At 44.7% G+C, this 25,820-nt stretch overlaps 2 protein-coding genes and 1 non-coding gene across 8 annotated transcripts in view; all 3 read right to left on the minus strand.

The window, feature by feature from the left end:
• The window catches only part of MTF1 (metal regulatory transcription factor 1), a 38,875-nt gene extending 29,663 nt beyond the window's left edge, over positions 1-9,212 (minus strand). For both annotated transcript variants that reach the window (XM_037498611.2, XM_037498610.2), the window contains exons 1-2: positions 9,138-9,212; positions 6,915-7,373 (exon numbers count right to left, since the gene is read on the minus strand). In XM_037498611.2, coding sequence (XP_037354508.1) covers positions 6,915-7,322 — 408 coding nt within the window. In that variant the 5' untranslated portion in view covers positions 7,323-7,373; positions 9,138-9,212. The remainder of the gene's footprint in view (positions 1-6,914; positions 7,374-9,137) is intronic.
• On the minus strand, positions 2,141-2,247 carry LOC119237417 (U6 spliceosomal RNA). Its single transcript, XR_005123341.1, has one exon. It is a non-coding gene; the product is annotated as a U6 spliceosomal RNA (small nuclear RNA).
• Positions 9,213-10,274: 1,062 nt separating the features above from the next.
• The window catches only part of INPP5B (inositol polyphosphate-5-phosphatase B), a 50,842-nt gene continuing 35,296 nt past the window's right edge, over positions 10,275-25,820 (minus strand). For 4 of the 5 annotated variants that reach the window (XM_054690948.1, XM_054690946.1, XM_037498258.2 and 1 more), the window contains 11 exons: positions 24,692-24,803; positions 22,810-22,919; positions 21,550-21,685; positions 19,773-19,883; positions 17,487-17,649; positions 16,446-16,681; positions 15,227-15,340; positions 13,861-13,945; positions 13,091-13,218; positions 11,616-11,727; positions 10,275-11,119 (listed from right to left, as the gene is read on the minus strand). In XM_054690948.1, coding sequence (XP_054546923.1) covers positions 11,004-11,119; positions 11,616-11,727; positions 13,091-13,218; positions 13,861-13,945; positions 15,227-15,340; positions 16,446-16,681; positions 17,487-17,649; positions 19,773-19,883; positions 21,550-21,685; positions 22,810-22,919; positions 24,692-24,803 — 1,423 coding nt within the window. In that variant the 3' untranslated portion in view covers positions 10,275-11,003. The remainder of the gene's footprint in view (positions 11,120-11,615; positions 11,728-13,090; positions 13,219-13,860; positions 13,946-15,226; positions 15,341-16,445; positions 16,682-17,486; positions 17,650-19,772; positions 19,884-21,549; positions 21,686-22,809; positions 22,920-24,691; positions 24,804-25,820) is intronic. The other variant, XM_054690947.1, reaches the window with a different exon arrangement.

The following is a 25,820-nucleotide window of genomic DNA, read 5'->3' on the forward strand; positions in this document are numbered from 1 at the left end:
GTCACTGAGGATGGGGTCTAATGTTAGTGCTGGGCAGGAAGCTGAGGATTCAGAGAACTGGTGATAATTTATAAGAGAAATACTTAACCAAGATAATTTCCCTGTTAAATCAACAGAATCAGACAAGAAAAGGTAATGAGATAAGCAAAAATGAGAAAATGAAATACTGGAACTCCACAAGACAAAAGCTTAAAAATATCAGGTACGAAAAAAGGCTGGATTTATGCTGGAGGAAAAAGCAATGAGATTGAGAGGTCTGGATTCTGCACACATTAACAGCCTCCTGCTCAATCAAGAGTCTCTGATTCTCAGCACTTAGCATATAAACATTCTTACAAACAAGTGATTGGCAGGACTGCTACGGCTGTAGGAAGCGCCATATCCCGCCCCATCACTAGGAACGTGCCTTTCCTTCCAAACCTTCCCACCGCCCGACACCAGTTCTCTGCCTGTGCTGGCACTGATCTCATTTCTCACTTCTCATGTCCAGAATGCACAACCAAAGAGTTCCAAGTAGCACTATTAAGAGCTCTGAATTGACCTCAATTCTTCAACAGGCCTCCCATGGCCACCCCCACAGTAGACCGCATCCTGCTGCCCCTCATTTCTCAGCCCTTTTCACAACTCACAAGTCTGTGTGTCTGATTCTCCCCCTTCTTTGTGAAAGTGATGTGTTATGATGGAAAAACATGCTTTGGCAGACAGTTCAAGCGTCAGTTCTACCACTTGCTAGTTGTACATTTCCAAACCTCAGCTTTGCCTGGTGCCCACCCTGAACGTATCAATAACTTTCAGTTAAGGGGTGCCAATTAAGAGAGCAGACGATTACCCATGGCAAGGGCTAGGGTTCACAGAACCCCTGGCAATAGGACTACAAACATGTTCTCATCTCAAAACATGGGTATAAATGATGGTTCACATTTCAAAGCAGAATTAAATCAACAACTCAACCAATTCAGGGTTACCAGGAATTCTCTAGGCTATTCCGGAACCCAAACACAATTTATAACCTTGTTTTAAGAAGAAAAATGCTTCCCAAAGAGAGTTCCTAATGAAGATCATTTTAGTTTCTTCTTGAACTGGAGATTCCTTCCACACCTTGTTCAAGAACCATGTGGGCCCATAAGGAAGAGAAAGTAAATGAACATTCCCTGAATAACCAGGATGTGCCAAACATTATGCTAAAAGTTACATGCATACACTGTTGCATATTTATATATGAATAAATCTCATGTAATCTTCATAAAATGCAATGGGATATTTATATTTCAGTTTTTCAAAAGAGGAAATGGAGCAGCTTGCCCAAGGCCATATAGTGTATCCCAAAACAAAGATGGAACCTAGGTCTAAATTATCCCTTTCCACATCCCAGAAGAAACAATAAGAATAAGCTTGATTTAAATGTCAAAAAACAACTAAAATTTGGGCTCTTTCCCCAATGGCCTACAAACTAACAAATTTCAACAATCACAACAGGTATAGCCTCTATACAACAAAAATCTGAGACATGTTACTCCTGCAGCACCAGGGTGGAAAGTGAGGATGTACATAAAACCCACTGCATCCCTTTTTCAGGCCAGCAGGCTCGGTACGGACTGTGACGAGGGAGGCGACACACGCAGGTATGAGGGGACAGTGTTCACATGGTTTCATCTGCTGGAAAATGGAATATGCTTCCAGGCCTGGATTCCTACAGAAGCCTGCACACACAGCCACCAGCAGTCTCCCTACTAAACACCAGGCCCCTCAGGGCAGGGCTGTTTTTTGTCCTTCCTGATATTTGACAAAAGTAGATACTCCATAAGCAAAAACTTGTGGAAAGAATGAAAGGCTCCTTAACACCAGAATCTCAAGCAGAAACAGTCTGTCTTCAGTCTGAATGGCAATTCTGTGGGAGCTCAGAAGGGAACCTGTGAAAAAAATAAAAGCACAGCGTGCAAGGACTAAAGTGGGCAACTCCCCTCTGGGAGAGCAGACACATCTTGGCCTGACTGGCTCATTCCACTGCCTGAGGAACTGACTGAAGATGAGAGAGAGAGAGAAGATGGGAACTGGGTTTCTCAAAGTAAAGGACCCATGGCACAAAGGTTATGAAACGCTGTGTCAAATTTCCCCTTATTCTCATACTTAAATTTTTTTCCTAAATATGGAACGCTTCACGGATGTGTGTGTCACCCTAGCGCAGGGGCCATGCTAATCTCCTCTGTATCTTTCCAGCTTCAGAACATGTGGTGCTGAAGCAAGCACTGACACTTAAATTTTGTTACACTAAAAAAAAAACTCCCCCAAAAGTATCACTGACCAATACAGCTGCAGCCTAATTCACAAAGCGTAACTGTAACTGCACTTCTGGCAGGAAAAGATACTCTTCTCTAGCTGATGCTCTGGAATATTTTGGTGCATGATGAAAAACAGGTTAGATATATGGTTCCTGGGTTTCGTTTACTTCTGGGCCAACCTTTCAGCTAAAAAGTGGCAAGGTCAGTTAGCCTTGGGGCCAGTGGGGGTGGGTACACTGCATTCACAAATCAGGTTCAGACAGAGGCGGATGAAGAGGCAACTAGTCAGTCCTGGCAGGTTCTCAAGCAGGTCACAGACGCAAAAAAGTCTGGGAAAGCATGGACTGCATGAGGCAACTGAAGGAAGCACAGCTGCCTGGAAACCTGGAGTAGGCAGACCTTAAAGGAGCCACCCATGAGAATGTGGGCCTTGAGCAGAATGACAATATTTTGATGGAAATTTCTCAAAGTCAGCAAATCAATAGGTAGAGAAAGTAGTAAAATAGCAAGTATGAGAATAAGACATGTGAAATTAGAGACAGAATGACCAGTGGCTCTGTGGGAGAGACAGTCTCTACGGCAAGGTTTGAGTTGGTTTATTTTTGCGCAAGTTGAGTATGAGGGGAGAAAAGCAAACAGCTAAGCCAATCATATACTATAGGAAACAATGGAACAATCAGGGGTAAACAGGAAAATCAGGCTAAAACCTGACTCAGAAAATAAGCTGCTTAGGAAGCCAAGAGCATGGACTAGTTCCCCAATGATCTATCTGATTTCTCAAGAGTAACACCTGAGGATGGAGAAAAAACATTTTAAAAAGGTAGTGAGGAATGGTTAGCAGAGGGGGTTAAAAAGACATGAAGAGTGTTATCAAATAGTCACAAACATTAGCCTCTTCAGCCCAATTAAATGGGTTTAATAACGCTGTCTTTAACCCCTGTGCCACCAGGGAGGTCCTCAGTTAAGATTTTTCAAAACTGAAAGCCACCGCTGCTTCTCCCTCAATCCCCAACCAACCCCATGCCTACTGATTTCAAAAAGAGTTTAAAGAATCTGCTATGTAGGTCTCATGGGTAGAATGTAAAAATGCGATGGAAGGAAAGCACAGTGAGCTAAATCCATGACAGTGAACAAAGTGCTCACAATACCCCTGACCTTGTCCCATACAACATGATTATCAATCACCTGAAGACAGTAATGGCAAATGAGGTTTGCACGAAGTATGAAGTGGGAAAGTGACAGCTAATATCAGTAACAGCATCATCATTCCCTCCCTACCATCTCCTCTTTTTCTGTCTAGATCAGCATTTCCCAAAAGGCATGTTCCACAATACACTGATTCCTGGAAATGAGACCTGAAAAATGGCTTCCCAACTTCAAAACATTTGCAAAATTTTGCATTTCTTAGTAATTAGCACTTCAAAAGGCCTGAAAAAACCTGTAACAGACAAGCCTGTCTTGATTTAACTTAACGTTTCCCAAACATTTGCTTTTGAAACACTTTTACATAGTAATCATTAACTGAGACTGTCCTAAAGTTTAGGTCCTAAGCCATGTTCAGATTTTCTATGCTGAAAAAATGATTCGATTCTCTTAAACAGAATGAACCAAAAAAAAAAAAAATTGATCCCTTGGGTTACTACTGCCTCATAACTCTTCTTCCTCCAACTGCCATTATTAAAAAAAAAAAAAAAACAAAAAAAAACACCTGACACTTCCTGCCTCCTGTTTCCTCAAGACCCACTCACTTCATCACCTGAAATCTGGCTTCAGCCCCCAGCACTCCAGAGTCTTCCCATGATGTGAACTGCATAGCGAGCAGAACTATTGGCTGCTCTTCGGTCCCTCAATCCCTCTGCAGGCTTACACAGAAATAATCACACTTCTCAAAACTCTCTTCCTTCAGCTCCCACAACACGGCATTCCACCCATTTTTTTGACTACGTGACCTCTGGTTCCGCTTTCTCTTTCTCACACTTAAATTCTCAGATCAACTTACTTCTCCCTTGAGGAAACTGCCCACAGTTTCAACTCTACCCCTGTGTGAATTCACAGTCCTAATCCCAAACCATTCATATCTACATTTCCAATGGGCTTCTCAACTTGTTCACTTTACTTTTCTCCAAGTACGCCAACCCTCATCAATCTCCCCACCAAACTTTCTCCTGGTCCTGTCTCTTTGATTCCTATCATGGTTTCATCAATCCTAAAGAGTGGGGTCAGCAGCAGAGACAAGCATTTTCTTCCCAGTATGCACAGAACACTGTGAATATGCTTTGTTAAAGTACCTATCCCCGGGCCTCCCTGGTGGCGCAGGGGGCTAAGTCTCAGCACTATGAAGCTGTCTGCAGCCACTGCAGCATGAGTTCAATCCCTGGCCAGGGAGCTACCTACATGGCACAGCAGACCTCTCCTGTCTCACCCGCTGCTCCCCTCAGCAGTGTATTTCAGTCGGTCTGCCTGTTCTGTTCCCCACTCTGTTTCTGGTGAATCCTCTCTCACACATACACCCCCTACACCTCTGGCTTACATCCCAGTTCTGGTGTGCATAAATAAATAAATCTTTAAAAAAAATACAGTACCTATACCAAGGACTCCACTTAACTCACCACCTAGACTTGCAGCTATGCTAATCCTCTGTGTGGCCCCCTCGGGGAGAACACACAGAAAAAACTCAGCACATTGAGAAAAAAGGATTCTGAACCCTTCGAATCATGCCCAATTCAGGGCCCATTCTTCAAACTCCAATAATATACCACGTTCTCTTATACCTCAACAAAGTTCTGGTATCTTTCCCATTGTACAAGGCAGAAATCCTTCATTGACTCAAATGCTCCAAAACCTTAACCATGACTTTCTCCTAAGTGAACAAGCAAGCTATCACTGCTACCAGAGCAATCCTTCTAAAATGTTACTCGGACCATATCACTTCCTGGCTCAGGCACTTTGACTGATTTCCCATCATTTCCAGAGTAAATCCAGTCCAAACCCTTAGCATGCCATCACTGCCTTCCATGTTTGGATCTATTATCTTTCCATGCTTATCTTCTTCTGCTTCCCTATGTTCTAGTCCAGGGGTCAAAACACTACAATCAGCCAGTCAAATATGGCCCACTGCCTGTTTTGTCAATAAAATTTTACTGGAACACAGTCAATTGACATATTGGGTCAGATAATTCTTTGTAGTAGGGGGCCACCTTGTACAGTTTAGAATGCTTAAAAGGATCTTTGGCCTCTATCTAAATTCCAGTAGCATTTCCCTGGTGTGACACCCAAGAATGTCTCCAGATATTACCAAATGTCTCCTGAGGGACAAAATTGCCCCCAGTTAAGAACCACTATTCTAGAGGCTTCCAAGTATGAGCTAACAGTATGCTTCTATTGCTAATAAAATAAAGACCATACAATCATTACAGTAGTGTCCAAACTGAGATAAGAGTCACACACAGTATGCAGTGCTAGGTGACTCACATTTGTGAAATTGTGCTCAAATATGAATTTTAGGAGGACTTTGGAATTCACAGAAAAGGTGACCAAGTTGATGAGAAACTCGGGAGAGATGTCATAAGAGGGATATTTAAACAAACAGAGGTGGTTTAGCTTATACAAGATGAAAAGAAACCCATTGTAAACGACTTTGCGCTGTCCTGTGGGGGAAGGTTTCTTGCTATTGTTCACGAAGACAGAACAGAACTAGAACCATTGGGCAACGGCCGTAGAAAGGCAGATTTTGGCTCTGTACAAGTAAAAGCTTTCTAACAATTAGAGCTGGCCAACAAATGTATTAGGCTGAGCTGTGAAACACTGTAATCTCATCATTCTGAGTGTTCAGACAGAGGGCAGACGAATTGATATCAGAGATGCTGTACAGAGATTCCTGCATGGGGTGGAGGTAGGACAAGATGGTCTCACTAGGACTCCTTCTAGCCCTGAGTGCCTAAGACTAGCAAAAGAAAAGCCATTTGCCTTGAATAACAAGATCCTCCTCTTTCACCTTAATTACAGCAAAAGAAAAAAAATTGCTAAATAAATTACCCTATCTTACATTTAGTCCCTGGCATTGCAATGATCAGTGGTTTATTTTCTCTAACTGACGCAAAATCAGTTCCTTGTACAATCTGTACAATGTTTTACAGTTTTCAAAGTATTGTGAGATACATTACTTTACTCACATTAGGTAAATATAAGCATGAAAACATATTTTAGACAACCTGTTCTCGTTCACTATCTCTTGCTTGAATTTCTTATGAAAGAAAGGTAAACTTTATTATTCACTAACTAGTCACTAACATGATAAAGCATATTCCAGCAAGCATTCATCTCCAAAACAGAGGGGTAAGCTGAATCTAGTTATTTCCACATGAGAAACATGCATTTACTTCAGTGAAACTTCCAGTTTATTTTTTATCATTTGGTGAGGAATATTTGAAAAATTATATTTCCCCAAATTTCAGTGTAGCCACACAAACCAAAGTTCCAGAAAGCAGTCACATGCAGAAAAAAAGCTCATATACTGTCAACAAGTAAAGCCACCACAGATACAAGGACTCCCTGTACCCCAATAAATTGCCAACAAAAGGTGAGTACAAACTTTCCCCAAAGCCACAATGCACCCTCACCCACTGCTTTACTTACTTCTTTACGTTTCGTTTCTGGACATTCCGACTGCAGAGTAAGGGTTGCACCTTCGATATTTCTTGGCATGGGCGTGGAACCAGGGTTTATTGTTAAATGAATCTGGTCTGGTGAGATAATGTGTTGCACATAACCCTGGGACATTGCTTCATGATCTATTAGGTGAAAGCCCTCTTCACCCCCTACTAGAAAAGGCAAGTGTTCGCCACACTGTCCATCATCATCTTCATCCTCCAAAGTGCCTGGGTCCTGCTCAATAAGAACAGTTGTCCTATCATAAACAGTTCCAGATGAGGAAGGCACCAGTCCGTTTTTATCCACAAACCTGAGCATCTTGTCATCGGAGGTCAGCTCATCTTCCTCTGCCTCAAAGTAGATGATGTTGTCGTCTGGACTGTGTTCCCCCATGGTTCAATCGTGTTCAGCCCAATTGTGAGAAATGGAAAGGTAATGACCTGTCTGCAACAGAACAAAGCCAGAGTGAGAGCCCTACCACAGGACCCAGGGACCTCCTCAAGCAACCACAGGGCACATTTCCCCTCTCATTTTTAGAGCAGACCAAAGAAAATTAAAAAATCATCTCTTTGGAAATAAGTTTAACATTGAAACCATTAAGTCATTTTAAAGGAAAAGCAATGTGTTTTTAAAAAACTGAAGTAGTGGGTCTCCCCTGGTGGCACAGCAGTTGAGGGCTGGGCTGCGAAGCTGCCCACAGCCTCTGCATCGCCGGTTGGTTCCCCCGAGGGTCCCACCAAAAAAAAAAAAAAAAAAAAAAAAAAAAAAGACCTGAGGTAGTGAGTAGCAGTTTACAGAGCTCCCAAATGTGCCTTTCTGACAAACAACAAGAAGGTTGGTCAAAATGCTTAAGGGGGATAAAGGGAAAACTTCTCCAAGGCTGAATTGCTATAAATCTGAAGGTAAAGAAGCCCCCATTCAAATATTCCCCAAGTTAATGTTGGAAGGAGCAGGGTTTTGGAGGAAGGGTCACCTATCTACAAATCCTGGCTTTGCCCCTACGACTTGAGTAAGTAGTACTTACTGGGTACCCATTTTTCTGGGCATCATTTTTCTTGTGTGTAAAGTGGGATTGGTAATTCCCGTTCCCTCAAAATTGTTATTCAAAGTAAAAGAGATAATGTGTGTTAAAACACAATGACACTAATAGAGAAAATAAATTTGACTTTGTCCTCTCCTCCCTTGACAGATGTTTCAGCTCTGGGTAAAAGGGGCCGATCCCTAACCAAGTATATCTAATGAAAATCCTTCATTATCTCCAAAAACAACCTGGTGCCCACTAGAAGCTATCTATGCTTGTATAGTGTGCTTTCCGGGGTGAGGGAGTGATGACTCTTATTTTTGTTTCTACTGCCCCACGCACAATGCACTGACACCCATTAGGACTTCAAAGATGTCAGTTAAATGAATGAAAAACCTGCAGAACAACTCTCTTGGGAAGAAATACTCTCTTGGGGGAAATACCAAATTTGGAGCATTCTTTTTCTGGAATAGCGATTCTTCCTTTACCTACAAACACACAGATTCTACAAACACGGGTCTGCCAGTCAGAGAGAGGATATTTCAAATAATCGGCACATCACTTTTAGTTTTCAGGCTGGCTTTGCACTTTTTAATCTCCCTCTGCTGCCCGGGGTTAGAAGGCGTGCCTTTACTTAGTGGGGCAGCTAGACAGAGGGGTGGTTATCAGAGACAGGCCAAGGGATCAGATCCGGGAGGAACCGGCCCGACCCCTTGCTCTGGCTTACGCAACCCGGGAGATGTACATTTCGCCGCATCTGAGAGCAGAGATAAGCGCCACGGGGGCCCCACTGGGCTGCCCCGACACCATCGATGGCAACGCAGAGACCAACTGTCCGGAACAAACAAGACCAGGAGGTTTGAGGGTGACCAACGAGTACAAACGGGGCACCCCTGAGAGAAGGCTGGGTAAAGGAACCTGCCTGGGATAGCCCCCAGCCAAGGGCTAAACGGAAAAATCCGAAGACAGCTGGGGGGCTCCAAGCCGGGCGCAGAGGGGCAGGGTCCGGGTCTCCATGGAAACAGGGGAGGGGGGCTGGATACCCATCCCCATGGAAACGGAGGAGGGGTGGGGTCCCTCTGGTGATCGTCCTGGGGTCTCTACTAGGAAATGCTTCAAGAGGGAGCCTAAGTCCCGCGCCCCCCGGGAAGTCCCCAGCCCAGGCCGCGTCTAGTTTCGCCTTTTACCTCCGCGGCTCCCGGCAACGGCGGCAGCGGCAGCTTCTCCCCTCCCCAGCGGCACCATGATTGCCCCCACCTTCCCCGAACGTCACTTCCGCTTCCGCTTTCCGGAGGAAAGGGGCGATGCCCGCCCCGCCTCCCCTGGCGCTCCTGATTGGTCGAGGCGGCGGGTGCGCGCCTCCAATTGGCGATCGCGAGGGGCAGGGCGGGGCTCCCGGGACACCCGGCGCGGGGCGGCCCGCGGCTGGGGAGCGCCCTCGCGTCCGCCCGCTGCGCAGTCCGGGCGTCGCTCCCGCGGCACCGGGTTCGAACCCCGAGCCCTTATCCCAGGTGACCCGGTCCGGCCTGCGCTGGCCGCCCGCGCCCCGCAGCCACAACTGCCGTGGGCAGGACCACGGCGAGCCCGGCGCGGCCCGCGCGGGGAGAGCCGGGGCGTGACATTCGCGGGGCTGTCCCGGCGGCCCCAGCCTCCCCTCCCCGCTGTCGGAGTCAACGCCGGCCGGGGGCTCGCGAGGTGGGGGTGGACCCACAGAGCAGAACTGGGGACTGTTCCAAGCTCAGCCAGCGGTCGCCGCCGCCTCTTGCAGCCCACCCGGTGCCCTGCGCCGCCCAGTCCCTTCTCCACGCAGTCGCGCCCCGGCTGTCGCTCCCAACTTTTTCCACGGCCGAAGGTTGCCCGCTTCCCCGGGACCGGCGCCCGGGCCGGCCGACGCCACCTGCCGGCCGCTCCCTCTCTCTACCGTTCTCCCCGGCAGCCCGCGGGGCCGAATCTAATTCGCGTTCACGCAGCCCAGTAGTCGAGTCCGGTGTCCACGAATCGACTCCACGTGTCTTCGTTCTGCTCCCGTGTTCTCTAAATGCCTGGAAAATCTCTTAGAACCTCCCAGAAGTCACTGCCCGTTTGCCCCTAAAACCCCTTTTCTGGAAGTCTCAAGCCCAGCACACCTCCCCTCAGACTAGATCAGGGGTCAGGAGGAAGGGGCCATGCCTGGGTCATCTCTCTCCCTTGAAGAATATGAACGATGACTGCTACCCACCGCTGCCAGGCAAATGCCTCTTTGGCCTCTGTGGCTTAAGTTACAAAGGTCTTGCTACTGAGTACTGCTATCTCTTAAGAGGGAAAAAACATACAAACCATCACTGTTAAAAATACATTTATCGTTAAAATATATTACAATTACAAGAGAGGGAATGCATCATATACAGTTTGAAGGATTTGCTGGCCCGGAAAATCCCACTTGTTTCACTGGCACATCCATTTCTTCAGAGTTTTCATTTTCAAGCCACTGTAGTGCCCTCAGAGGCTGTGTGACTAGCCCCAAAGTTGTTGAGCCACATCTGTGTGGGAAGGGGGGTAGGGTTTGGTAGGGTTTGTGTCTGCATACACAGAGGTCCTCACACAGAGAACTAGAAGCATCTGGAGTGACTGTGGTTTGTTTATCCAGCAGCTTCCACTTGCATTCTTGCTGTCCAACTCATTCTCCCTTCAGGACTCCAAAGTGTGTTCAAATATCTGACCATGGGGAGCTCGCCCTGGCAACAGGGAAGGCACTCATTGTGCCCTAGAGGCAGGTTGCGAGAGCACAAGTAGTTATTTAAACATTCTTAAAATGAAAAAAAGGCTCTATCTGTGTTAAATAACTAAAGTTGAACATTGAATGTCAGTTTTATGGTGGTGGGTCTCCCCGCCAGCCTTCACAACTCATAGTAGCTCTGAGTGTGGTGGCTGTTGTGGCAGGGAGGGCTCAAGAAACAGGTAGCTGCCACTCTTGCTCCCTGAGGCCCATATCCTTTTAAGGCAGCTATGGAGCTCAAACAGGTGGGACTGGAAATTGGCTACCTCAGAAAAAGTAGGAGAGGAGCTAAAGAGGCTCAGGGTGAGTTGCAGAGGTACTGGTGAATAAATTCTTGTGCCTTCTTCTTCTCTGCCATTTCAAGCTTTTGGTGACCAGCTGGGCTTCGAAGCAGTAAGCTGCCAAATATGCTAGCTGCATGAATAACACAGAAAACAAATGACTCAGCACAAGAAGTACAACTTATTCTTGAGTTGTTAAGAATGGGAGGGGTGCCCCAAAGCAATCTTTTCTTCTTTAAAAAAACTATTTGAGTCAAACTAAAAGAAACCCTTAAAATCTGACTATAGAACAGAGGCTAAGGGTTGGGAGAGGGGGAGGAAGTAAGGAGCAAAGTGGGATGGGGGCCTAAGGGACTACGGTATAGGATTATTAGTGCTTTGGTGGTAGGAGTGGTCTGAAAAACCTATATTTGAAAAGGCGTGAGCCTATACTCCTGAAACATGCACAGTGTTGTAAATCATAGTAACTTCAATCAAAATAATTTTTAAAAAAGCTATTTGAGATTAACTTTTGCCCAGATCTTGACATTTAAGTTCTACTGCAATGGATCTGGGACTTCTCTCCATCACATTTCTCATCATGAGTTTCTCAGTTGGCAGAGAAGGAGACACTGGAAGATGCTGCTTACCTAGAATATTCTCATCCAGATGATTTTTTGCTGAATTTCTCAGCAGTTCTTGCAAAAATGCTATTAAGTAGTTGAAGACACTTTTGTGAGCTGTGGGGAGAGTAGAAATGACCTGGAAGAGGAGGAATTGGGATTTATGTTTTTGCTCGTCAAATCATTTGTCAAGTGCCCGCTATAACAGGAACTGAGTACATGATTTGAATACATGAATAAGACTGTGTTCATAAAAATGTGATCAGTTACCTCTTGGCACAAGTGTCAAAAGGGCAACACAGAGGAAGCACTATATGAATTTAGAAATCAAATTTCTAACTGTGTGCTCTTAATAGACATAAGAGAATAGGAGACACTAGTTTTGGGTCTTGAATATAATACAAGATAGTGCTTGCAGGTGTAACAACTAGGGTGTTTAAGGCAAATGAATCTGTTTAAAAAAGGGTTTAGAGAAGGAAAACAGTGAGATGTATAGAGAGAACACACTGTGAGAAGTCAATTTTAGCAGGAACACAACTGTTTGAACAGGCAATGAGTCTGGAAGGGCTGATCAGGCTGGGATTCAATGAATAATCCAGCTATCTGCATGTCCAAAGTAGTTAACAAGCTTGTACAAAACATATTCCAAAAGAAATTCTGACAGTGGATGTGAGATGCAGTTCTGGAACCTGTACTGTTTAGCCAGTTTTCTAGATCATCTTGCTTTGGCCTGTCATACGGATGAACCACTAGGCTAGATCACTAAAAGTTTCAAAAATTTGTTTAAGAAAACCTGGGCCTCCCTGGTGGCACAGGGGTTAAAGTCAGCACTATGAAGCTATCACCAGCCACTGTAGCACAAGTTCAATCCCCGGCCAGGGAGCTGACCCACATGGCATAGCAGACCTCTCCTGTCTCGCCCGCTGCTCCCCTCAGCAGTCTATCTCAGTAGATCTGCCTGTTCTGCTCTCCACTCTGTCGCTGGTGAATCTTCTCACCCCTTCCCCCTGCACCTCTGGCCTGCACCCCAGTTCTTGTATGTGTAAATAAATAAATCTTTTTTAAAAATTTGTTTAAGAAAATCATACATTGGCACTGAACAGCCAAGTATGGTATCTAACCAACAGTAACATGATGAGAAGTTCAGAATGCACAACCTGATGGCATTGTTCAAAACAACTCAGTAGAGGGAGAGCCAGTGTGGGGGGCCTTGAGCCAGCAAAGTAGCATGAGAATGGAAGATGGGATAAGTCAAGGTGACTGGGCATGTGGGAGGTAAGAGGAGGAGTCAGAAGTGACTCAAGTTTCTGGGTTGAGTCTTGGAATTAAAGGTGATGTCATTAAAAGAAAAAGGGACATGAGAGGAAGAACGGGTTTGGGAAGGCAAGACATGGAGTTTCTAAGACACTGCATCTGAGGGACTGCGCCTACTTTATTCCCACAGGCCCCAAGAGGCCTGGGTCTACGACGTGTGTACCCCGATGCTCAACACTTCCCCTCACCTGTTTACTTGCTGTGAGGTTGCCAGAACACTCCAAGCAGTTATGGTAGGCACTGTAACAGATGACGGGCTCTGGCAGACTCTCTAGGAAAAGCAGCAAGGCCTCGGCTACAGAATGATTGCTAGCGGCTGGTAGCCCCTTCGTTAAGGAACAGGAGCGGACGCTGCCATGGTTAGGAAAAAGCCCAGGAGCAGGGGTCTGCCAGAAGCACTGCCTGCCTGCCCATCTAGGCTCTCTGCTCAGAGCAAGGATGCCAGCCTGGCATCTTGAAGGGGCCAAGCTGTCTATCAGCTAAGACGACCCTCCTGAGTTCTCACTATATTGGTTGCTTAAAATTGTAAAATGTTGGGCCTCCCCTGGTGGCGCAGCAGTTGAGCGCTGGGCTGCGAAGCTGCCCGCAGCCTCTGCAGCGCCGGTTCGATCCCGGGCTGCTGGCCAGGGTTCCACATGGTGTGACAGACCTCTCCTGTCGCGCCCGCTGCTCCCCTCAGCAGTGTATTTCCGTCAGTCTGCCTGTTCTGTTCTGCTCTGGCTCTGGTGAATTCTCTCACCCTCCCATGCTTCTGACTATACCCAGTGCTTGTATAAATAAATAAATAAAATCTTTAAAAAAAAAAAAACTGTAAAATGTCCTCTAAGTTCTTACTTGAAGAAAAACATGCTAGTGGAAGGCATGCTATCAGATTTTGAGCCTTAAAATATTATTCTTTTCTTTTTCTGTCTTACTCATATTCATACGCACACATACCACTCATACATTGGAAGGATACAGAGGTTATCCATCATTCCTTTATCCAAACAGTCCCTGACACGCTCAAATTCCGACCTCAGGCCTGGCTGCTGAAACAGATCTTCCTGCAAAAAGGTAGAGAGTCACAAAATTATTCTCAGAAAAGCAGCAATGAGTTCTTGACTTAGAAATATAATCACCAGCAGAGTACAAAAAGGATTAGTATAATAAGGCCTGTGAATCACCATGGTTGACAATCTGATTTAGGCTGATGTGGCTAATTCATCTTACAGAAAACTTCCCAGGCATGCTCCCATAGGAGGTCCTTACAGTGATAAGGCATGTATTATTAAACTATGGGTGGGGCATACTACACGTAACAAGATCCAACATAAGGGAAATTGTAACAGGTAGCTAGTTGCCTACAATATTATGGAAAGCTTAACCAAAAAAAGAAAACACATCGTAAGGTGCAGAAAGCTTAAAAGGTACCCCAGAGATTTATGAAAACAAGATTACAGCAATAAACAAATATTTGTTTTATACACATTTGTTCTTAAGATGTCAGTGCCATTGTAACTATGTTAATAACAATGTTATATATATTGCTCAAAAGTTACTCTTGAAAGGAGCTCTGTACAGAAGGCAGAATGCATAGCACTTGAGTGCACAATGACTTCTATAGCCAGACTCCTGGGTTTAAATCTCAAGCCTATCCACTCATCAGTTTTGGGACCTTGACCAAGTTATGTAACCTTTCTGGACATGGTTCCTCATCTGAGAGCTACTAGAACTAAATGAGGCAATGCTGTATATGAGGGGAGATAAAATGAAAAGCTACTGTCATGTTACTCCAAAGTGGCAGAGCTATGTTAGATTATAATTTGTATGATCTCCTTGGAACTTGCATAAATCTATCAGTAAATAGGTTTGACCAATCCCATTTGAATAGGGATGACCATTTCATCCCATAAAGTTTACCCAAGTCATTCTAGAAATCAGGGGGGTTCCATCTGGCACCTGGCTTTATCTGTCAATAAGTTAGCCTCTCCATTCTCAGAAGCTGGGAAGAGTTCCTAGAATGGAGAGCAGGCTAACATCTGGAGAAGTCTCTGGACGGCATTCTCCCTGGGGGACTCCACAGGCCAGGGGAGGAAACAGGCTGTGCCAAGAGAGGTCATCCTATGCAGGTCTGGTTCCCTTGGGAACCAGCACTAACTGCAAGAGCAGGGTCTCACCAGGTGTAAACATGAACCCACCACCCCCGCTCATCACTTCCCAGGGAAGAACAGTTTTCCCCAGGTGCCTGAGGATCAACGCTTTTAACAGCAAAAGTTCTTAGAGTCGATGATCTTTCTCATGTCAGCCTGGTCTCAGCCAGGCGTGACTGCTTAACCACTACCTACCTGCTGGATGGCATTGCGGTACAGGTAGTCAACCATCATCCAGAGCTCTTTGGGGATTTCCAAAGGATTTGCCAATGGATCTCCATCAACTTCTGTCCAAAGTGGCATCAGAGTCTGAAAAGAAAGAAAAATCATGATAAGGAGGCCACCAATAGAGCGTCTGCCAAGATGGCTTCAGAAAGATGCATGATATAGGGACGGCAGACCCATGGAAGAAAGGAGGCATTTCAACGCCCCAGGCAAACATTCCACGGGCAAAATAAAATTAGGTGGCACAATTAAGAAACAAAGGTGCTGTTTGAGAACTGAGAGCTGGTTGGAACAAGCAGTTGTAATGAGTCAGGTGAAATATATATCACCTTAGAAAAAATATCCTGCCCATAGCATCTCACTGTCAGAACCAGAGATGGCGAGGTCTGATGAAGAAAAGAGTACAGCCTCAGGGGTCCAAATAACCTCAGTGCATGGTACAGATCCAGTGTTAACTTATCATGTGACCAATCACTCTCCTTAATGGGCCCCTGGTTTCGTTTATGTAATTAATGGAGAGGATAGAGTTTAAGAGCCCCTAGATAAAAAAATGCATTGAAAGGGGAAAAAAGCATACACATTACCGTAAGTCTGCATCAAACTAACTTCCCTGTATTAGAATTATCTCCATAGGAGCCTTTTAAAATCCATGAAAATTAAGTTCAAGGTGACAAAATATTAAGATTAAAATTCCCACTGCTTACAGTAGAAATTTTCATCGGGCTTGTTGAAGATTAAACAAAAGGAATATCATCTTGAACCAGGGAACCTTTATTATCTTAGCATCCATGGCTGAGTTTCTTTAATATGCTTAATATTAAAGACTGAAAAACACAACATTTTGCAGTTTTTTTTCTCATCAAGAGATGGAGTCATCCCCACCCCTGAATTCAGGCCACCTTTACAACTTGCTGCCATCTGACTGTAATGGTCTGGAAGAGTCTATGCAAGACCAGCAAGGAGCCACACTGAAGACTCACAGGGTCACAAGAAACAGTAACTTGGTGCTTCAAACTGCTAAAGTTTCAGGGTGATTGATTATACAGCAATAAATAAAGGTTACAGTAAGCAAGCTCTAGGGAGGCTGAAGAATTCTCAAGTCCCTGGGAAGGTAAACATAGGATTATCTTGTCTGACTGGCTTGGCTGCCACACAGAGTTCTAGGTGTTTCCTGTGGCATGTAACTCACCAGCTCTCTAATAGTTTCAAGGGGCAGGTCCAAGATTGGCTTCTTCATGTAGCACAATGTATGGAGGGGTGATCCGAAACAACTGGGCAGGTAGTTCCCAGACACAGACAAAAAGTAATCCTTTCCCCTATTCAAATGCAAAACCAGAATGTCCTCAATTTTGTCTTCACCCGAGTTGAGTTTTGTAGCCGTGGTCTTATTGACAAATAGCTCCAATTCGATCTCTATGTGAGAATCTGAAGAAAAGTTTAAAAAACAATGTTGGGTTGGCAGGAGGCCAAGGGGGCGGGGAAAGGAGGAAGGAGAGAAGAGGGTCAGAGTCAGGGGATGGAAATAAGAGGTATCAGCCAATCAACAAGTATTTATGTGTCTACCACACACGAGACAGAAAAACAAGGAGCTTCTGGTCCAACAGAAAACATGAAAACAACAAACAAAAACATGTTTAAGCAAACATGAGTAAGCAAATGCCATGAAACTCAAGTACTAAGTAGCACAGCTCAAGCTAGAAATCATTACTGATAGAATATGAAGAAGGCATGGACAAAAGATACCACCCTATGCCAGGTCAGATGGAGATGCCTGATCCTGTAGAAAATGCAGTATAATCAGCAGTCTGTGAATTGTCCACCAAACAGGTTTAATCCCTCTGCCACACAGCACAACACAGAGTGCAGGAGAGAAGCTAGTGGGTCAGATATAACTCCCGGATTATCACCCCATTTTCTTCCCCCACAAGAGCAAATTGTTGGGACTCATGGGGCAACAGTAAAAAGGGCTCCTTTAACAGCAGCACCTGTTCCACAGCAATCTTAGGCTTTTCTGTGAAATTATGGCACACACACATGACTGGGGATGCTTTTCAAATTGAACTCTTGCTCCTCGCTCTTACATTTTATTTATGGATGGCTCATCCCCGGGACTTATAAAGAGTTTCAAGCAGACACCAAAACACCCAGAGACAAAAGGCTTATTTAGGAAGAAGTGTAGGCAGGGTAAGGTGTTCTCCAAACCCGGAACCTGGGAACAGAGAGTCCTTACCTGGCAGAAGGAACCCTCTGCTGGGGTTGGCGTTCAGCCACTGCTTACAGTAGGACTTTTCATCGGGCTTGTTGATGAATTCAAATTGACAGGGAACTTGTCCATTGTGAATTGTAAAGGATTGTACTTGCAACTGCATGTACCTCACATCCTGAAAAAAGAACTGGGAACAAGCCCAGGACCAGTCAGCCCAGTGCCCTCCGACCAGCAACTTCCCCAGCCACTCCACCTAAGCAGACCTTACCCGGGAAAGAAATGAAGGACCAGTTCTTCCAAATCAAGTTTCTGCTTTAAGTATTTAACTGGGAGGCCAGAGCTACCACTAAAAACCAGTTGTCTGTGTTTGAGCCAGAAACTCAAAAACCTCATGTTGTTTCATAAATTCTGAGAAGGAATCAAAATTTAAATCTTCTATACCTGTAGGGTAAGGAAAAATGTCAGGCTTTTCTGCCCTCCCGCTATCAGGATAGATGATGGATCCTTGCGGTCCTGAATGCATGCCTGATGGCGGGCACCTGGAGTAGGGTGTGGGCATAGGTAGATGGGATTCACCTGGGCTGAGACTGGGCTTTTAAGAGCAGCGTCATGGGGACGCCAGCAGAAGCCAAAAGAGAAGCTGAGAGAGAAGCAGAGAATGCCGGAGAGCCCAGATAGAGTGAAGACTTGCTGGGGGCTGGGAGGCCTGCCAGCCTCCCGGCCCCCCAGCACCCCTGCCTGCTGTGTACCTGGTAACCCCAATAAAAGACCTGCAAAAAACCACTGAGGACTCTGACTCCTCCTTTACCCGGTCTGCATGGGATCAGAAAACCTGCTCAGTGTCCATTCCTGCCCTTACAATACCCAAAGCCCATTTCCAAACACCCTTTACAAATTCCAAATATGAAAACCAAGCTCATCCTTCCCAGTAGCTGAGCATCAAATAAGAGCATTAAAAATACCCTCAGTACATTGGGGCCTCCCTGGTGGCTCAGGGGTTAAAGACAGCGTTATCAAGCTATAGCCAGCCACTGCAGCCCAAGTTCGATCCCCCACCAGGAAGAAACCCACATGGCACAACAGACCTCTCCTGCCTCGCCTGCTGTTCCCCTCAGCAGTGTGTTTCAGTGGATCTGCCTGCTCTGCTCTCCACTCTGATGAATCCTCTCACCTCTCCACACCACTGGCTTACACCCCAGAACTTGTATGCATACCCTCAGTTCTGGACCTACTAAACATAGAGCTCCCATATGATCCAGCAATTCCACTCCCAGGTATTTACCCAAAGGACACAGAAACATCAATTCCAAAGAGTACCTGCACCCCTATGTTTATAGCAGCACTGTTTACAATAGCTAAGCTTTGGAAACAGCCCAAATGCCCAAAAATAGATGACTGGATCAAGAAGATGTGGTACATATATACCATTAAATATTTCTCAGCATTCAAAAAAGATAAACACATGCAATTTGCAGCAACATGGATGGCGCTGGAAGGGATCATGCTCAGCGAAATAAGCCAGAAAGAAAAAGAAAAATACCGGATGGTCTCACTCATAGCAGGAATCTAGAAAACTTAAATAAGGGACCAGGAAAATGAATAACTATAAGAAAGTGAAAATCAAAATCAACAAAAAACTATGAACCAGAGACACTCTATGGGGGGTAGGGGGCGGGAGGGGAGGGATTGGGGTCAAAATAAGGGGGTTGCAATTGTATGGGGAATATAAAAATAAAATTTATTATTTAAAAAAAATACCCTCAGTATATATATCCATTTGATTAACTTCTTGGTATTGTTAATTCTGAATAATCAAGGCGTGCCTCTTCCAGGAAAAATCTTTAGCCCTAACTTGACTTCTCCCACTGTCCATCACTTTTCTTTACTGACTTTCCTCCCATTGACCCATGTGTACCCAAGAAATTCAGACTCAATCCCATAATAAGACAGAGAAGGAAGACAAACCTGCTGCAAGAAAACACAGCAGTTATACCAAAACAAAACTCATTTTGGATCATCTAGATCATGATTTAATTCATGGATGGCCCACGTGTGGGGGAACTATATGAGCCATAAAAGATTACAGGCTTCTGGCTTAGAAGATCAGGAGATGAACATAATCTAAACCAATAACCCCTCTCTTCTCAGTTAGCTTCATTAGCCTCACTTTATCTAGAAGCAGCCTATTAAGGAAGACTAGAGGCCAACAATCTGATAGGTACCTCCTGGAATTCTGAGCCCTAGCAGAAGAGTTTTAAGTTCTATGAATAGAAGATCCTGATACCAATTCTCTTAACATGTCCTTCCTACCTCTCGCTTGGAAAGAGACACAGAAGGAATGTTGGCATTTTCCATCTTGTCCAGGGAGCGAACAATCTCCTCCAGAGTTTTCCGATAAAGCTCTTCATTTATGACTCTCACCTGGGGAGAGAGTCAGGGCGGGAGACAGCAGCATGTGAGTACCTGTTCCTCTTCTTCAGTATGTAACATTCACAGCGCTGGGAAATAGCAGTTAATGGCAACACAGAAAGTGAAGACTAACTCAAATAACAAAGAACCCAAGTGACAAGGCAAAGCTTGTGGTAAAGTCAACTGCTTCCTGACTAGCACAAAGAAGACAGATTCAGAGTCAACGCTTGTGGGCAGTTCTGCCAGGCCTCCAGCCAGTGCCAAGAGGCCCAGTGCTGTGCTCTATTTTGCGTGCTATGAACAACAGGCTTTTGGTGAGAAACTTCTCTAGGGTTTCTCAAATTTTTTTAACCTACGTTCTGTCAAGATGATTTTGTCAGGCTTTCCTTTCTGAATTTCTAATTGTAAACAGAATTTTTGTCATTTTCCAATAATAAAAATTTTAGTTATAATATACATCAAACTTTTTCAAACTACCCTATATGCCTATATACCCTGATATACCTATACCTGCACTCTTGAGATTTGGTATAGGCATAGACCAAACACAGACTCACTGAAGATACAGACAGATAATAAATGAGTGAAAAGATGGTTAACCCCACTAGTAACCAGGGGAATGTAATCTAAAATAACAAAGTATCTCTTTCTATTTGCTCAGTGGGCTGGTTGAAATTTGAATTGATAAAATTCAATATTTGCCAGGGTTTGGGAAATAAGTGCATACATGGCTGGTAGGAGTATAAAATGGTAAAGACTATCGGAAGGATAATTTAACAGGATCTAATAAGTTGATGATACATTTTCCTTTGAGCCACTAATTTCACTTCTACAAATTTCATTCTCTAGAAGTACTCAGAGTGCTATACAAAGATATATGTGAAGTGTGGTCTCTGTGTCTCTCTATATAACAGCAAAACAACTTAAATAATCACCGACACACATATATATACATATATATGTTATGCTCCATCCATACTGTTGAATACTTTGCATCCTTTAAAGAAAATGAGGAGGGAGTTCTATCTCAGCTGATGTGGAGAGATCTCCTAAGACATAGCCAGTCAGAAAGAAAAGATGTTCTCAGAGCAGCATGTATGTTATCTCTTTTACAAAGAAGGAAAAAACATCTTCTTGGTTGTATACAGAATACTGACACACTCATCTGTATATGCATAGAAAAAGGTCTGGAAAAACACAGAGCAAAAACAAAGGAGAACTTCTATGTATATAGAAATACACAGACGCACACCAAAACAATTACTAATTAAATTTAAATGAAAAGTCTTTAAAAGGAGCTTCCTCACTTGCAAGGGGAAGGAGGAAATGAGAAATGCAAAAGTGGTTTTATTTATAAGAACCAACTCCCTACAGAAAGCAGCTGCCCAGAGGCTTTCCTGGTGGTGCAAGGGGTTAAGACACAACACTATGAAGATATCTGCAGCCACTGCAACACGAGTTTGATCCCTGGCCAGGGAGCTGACCCACATGGCATAGCAGACCTTTCCTGTCTTACCCTGCTCCCCTCAGCAATGTATTTCAGTCAATCTGCCTGTTCTGCTCCCCACTCTGTTTCTGGTGAAACTTCTTACCCCCTATACCTCTGGCCTATACCCCAGCTCTTGTATGCATAAATAAATCAATCCTTTTTAAAAAAAGAAAGCAGGTGACAACCTACCCCAATGTCAAGCACTGAGCTGACAGGCTTGTGGTCACTGGTCTTCAGGGCCATGTGGCTTTTGTAGCTCAGCTGAGTGATGTTCTTCCCTTTCCAGAGGATCCGGTCACACCAGGCAGGAGCTCGACACTTCTCACTGAAATGCAAATTCTATACTGGGCACTGTCTGGGATCAGCTAGGGGAGGTGGGGGCAGAGTCCAGTGAGCTGAGGGGCCAGGAGGGACTCCGGCCCATTTCAGGGTAACATGTATCATTCCAAACAAACGTGAAAGTTCAAAGCCAAAACGCCGTTCATAATGATTCCTTGCTCTTTACCCTCCTATGGGGACAGTCATGTGAGAGACAAAAAGGCAATCTGAGAGTATGTACTTCATGGTCCATAGAAGGTGGTGGTAAAACAGACTCTGTTTTAATCAGAGTGATTACTCCACTCTCTGGGTTGAAATTCTGGCTTTCCCACTTGCTTCCCTGGGAAGCCCTTTTATTCTTCTATGCCTTGGCGCCTCAGTTTATAAAATGAGGATAATAAAAATCACACACCTCAGTGGGTTGTTGAGATGTTTAAATAAGATAATACAGGTTTAAATAAGACATTTAAATGAGATAATACAGGTAAAGTATACTAGATAGTGCATGACATACTATAAGCACTTAGTGAAAGTAATTAAATGTATTCACTACCATGTAGTGACCAAGCACAAGATGAGTAAGAATCATCTTATCACCCTAAGCATAGTTGAAAAGGAAATCAGTGTCAAGAATGGTTACAGAACAGGGCCTCCCTGGTGGTACAAGGGGTTAAGACACAATCTATGAAACTATCCGCAGCCACTGCAAGCACGAGTTTGATCCCCAGCCAGGGAGAAAACCACATGGTATAGCAGACCTCTCCTGACTCGCCTGCTGCTCCCCTCAGCAGTGTATTTCAGTCAATCTGCCTGTTCTGTTCCCCGCTCTGTCTCTGGTGAATCCTCTCACCCCTCTCTACCCACGCCCCACACCTCTGGCCATACCCCAGCACTTGTATGCATAAAAAAAAAAAAAAAAAAGAATGGTTACGGAACAAAGCATGGGGTCAAAAGGAAAACTGGTAGCAAGGCAGCTTGCTTAAGGAGCTGACAATGAAACATCTAAACAATATAAAACATCGGGGAACAAGTCACAGGAAACCTATATTCTTTTTAGGCTTCTGAGGGCAAGTACCTCCTAGAAGTTCTGGGTTTCAGTTGCCCCACCCACAGCAGCAGCCTCTGACCTACCTGGTATCCCAATCATCGGAGCCAGTATCATACTTATAGGTAGGCTGGAACGTGAGCTCGCCCTCTGTGAAGCCTTCAAAGACAGCCTTTGCGGCCACCTGAATTTTCAGCTACACAAAAGGATGGAAGAAAAAATAATCTCAGATTAAAAAGGTCAAACCTTGAAGGAGTGGAGGAAAGGACATCGATGTGGAATCTGAAGCCTGACCCAGAGGTAAATGCCCATGAGAAAGCTATTCTCTAAAATAATGCGTTAACTAGCTCCTAGGAAGCAGAGCAAGCTGACCACTTCTCCTCCTGTTATACAGCTTGTAAGGTTCTTTTATATAAGTGTACCTGGATCCCAGGGCCGCAGCACCATCTTACTGAGACATCTCTAAGGGTATTAAGTACCAGCATACAGAGCATTTCTCATTCCAAGTACCAAACATTTCATCTGTGCAGCACAGCTGCTCCAGTGACACAGACAACTGAGTAATCGAATTAGCTACGTGAACTGGTGGAGAGGCTGGGACTTAGTGTCCCCATCTGCAAATTTTGGATTTATAATAGATCTACTTCAGAGGATTGCTGGAAAGAGGAACTGTCAACTTGGAACAGTGCCCGATACATTATAGTAATAGCTAGCCTCCTTCCTGTTCACTAACTCCAGGCTCTCTTTCCAGAGGATCTCATTCTCAGCAAGAGATTAAAGATCACAGGTGTTCCCATGTCCTCCCTGGAGCACCACCTCAGCTCTATGTGGGCTAATGAAGAACTGCAGCTCTACCGCTGAGGACAGGGTCAGCTATCCAGGGGATAACAGCTGCCAAAGGACTTAAAGTACGAATTCCTTTAAAAAAAAAAAAAAAAGAAAAGAAAAAGCAACAGGAAACTATAAAGACTTAGGTATTGCTGTAAGTAAACAGATGTTTTGGAGGTTGATGATTTTTAAAGTAGGTATATATAGGCCATAAAATCATTTGGAAAGCAGAGAACACACAAAGTGGGTACAATTACTTGAGGAAAGACAGAAAAATGAGCCAGAGGAGAGAGGGATTAAACTACTAGGGAAATCAGAATGCCTCAGTCCAGAAGTAATAAAGAGTTATAGAACAGATTGTGTTAATGCTGAAATGAAGAATCAAAGTAACTTACTAAGGAAGCAAGTTGGAAAGGAAAATGGGTCAATGAAGAGAGTATAACAGACACTCTCAATACAATAAAGACAGATAAAACAGAGTTGAGTTTTTTTGTCTTCAGTTGATCTGCACTGGGAAGGGCAAGGAGAGAAGTAACAGAAAGATTTAGACCAATGACAATACTACGGTGATACTGACTAAAAAGAAAAAGGACTTCAACGTTTTGAACAATTCTGATCACTTGCGAGGTTCTGAAATCTATTAAGAATAGCCTGAAGAAAGTCAGAAACTGGTTCCTTTAGTCCTGTGAAAAGGCTAATCTCTGAGGAAAACACTAACCTAACACTGGAGTAGAACAGCAGGTCACAGAAGGGATTCCTGTCAGGAGGGAGGAGAGGCCCTCGGGGAGAAGAGTTGTCGTTCACACTGGACAAGTCTGCTGAGAAGAAGAAGGGCGGGAGCAGGAAGCGCCTTCAAACCTCTAGTCAATCACCTGAATATATCAAGTCTCTTCCTTACAAGAAGTTTGGTATGTTTCTAGCCTCAGCTTGAATGAACACTGGAGAGCGCTCGCGAGAGGGGGGACGTAAGCTCTTGCCCTGAGGGAGACGAGGAGAGAAGGAAGAAACAAACGAGTGGACATCGGCTACTCAGAGAAACCCCCAAGTCGAGGAAGAAGAGGCTGAGAGTTGGGGAGCCAGGCTTCTCCAGCCCCTCACAGTGGGACCAGCGCCTGAAGAGGGCCAGGCGGCCATCTGTACCTGATCGTACGCATACAGGGTTTGAAAGGCCTTCTCCTCGATGAGCTTTTTCACTCTTTCCACATCCAGCTCTTCTATCCTGTAGTTGAGGTCCCCCAGCCACAAGATCACACTGTGGGGACAGAGCACAAAGGTCACAGGGTTTGGGAGGGACTTGACCCGTCTCATCCGTCATGCTTCTGACAGAAGGTCCCTGAGGCTCAGTCTCTTAGGACCTGGGTGGGGAAGTGACTCAGCTGTTCAGGAATTTTATTTTCTCCAGCTCTCCCATTAATATCATGTCTAACGTGCTGCTTACTCAATTATCTTGGCCCAAGTTCATTTTAAATGGCCTTGAGTTCTCCTGGACGATTTAATTCTTATATGGTTGAAAAAGATAGTCTAAGATCTAAAAGCAAGACAGTTATTTACCTCATTCCTGGGAAGAGGCAACAAAAGATCAAGTATGGGGATCATGGCAAATACCCAGGGATCCCAACCAGATGATGCCAGGGTGCTGCCTCTGCCTCCATGCCCACTTCAGTTCACAAGACACACTCTCAGTCTGTTTCTAGAGCTGACTTCCTCTGAAACAAGGCTCTACGATAAATTCCTGACTGAACCACCACATGACTAGCTGGTTCTTTTTTTGCAAAGAGATGGATGTTTTACCACAAAGGCTGTTTTGGGGAAAAGATCACCGAATGCTCCCAGATGACACCACACAGCCCATAAAATCTAACAGTGTTCTGTCTGAAGCCAACAACCAGACATTAGGGAATCTGTACAGCAACACACTACACACACACACCCTAAAAGAAATGCACCACAAGCTCAAAGAAGACAGACTGACATGCAAGCTGCTCCCTCACAAACTAGGACACTGCTGGTACAGCAGAATGGAACACACACTCCCCAGTAGGGTTCCTGGAGAAGGAAAGCCATCCTGTCAGCTTCCAGAACACCAATGAGCTCAAGATGCTTCCAACACTGCAGCAGGCGGGATGAGAGGCTGGACTCTGCTCCCTGGCAGACATGGCCCAGTGGCTTCTTCCTCTTTATGGAAGAAGTGGCACAAGCTTCATGTGTTCCTGCAAAGTCTGAAATTCTAACATGCCTTGAATTTAGACGTATAAGAGATAAACGAAAT

This window comes from Talpa occidentalis, unplaced genomic scaffold, assembly GCF_014898055.3.
Source record: "Talpa occidentalis isolate TD23 unplaced genomic scaffold, MPIMG_talOcc4v2.1 talOcc4.9, whole genome shotgun sequence".
Lineage (NCBI taxonomy): Eukaryota > Metazoa > Chordata > Mammalia > Eulipotyphla > Talpidae > Talpa > Talpa occidentalis.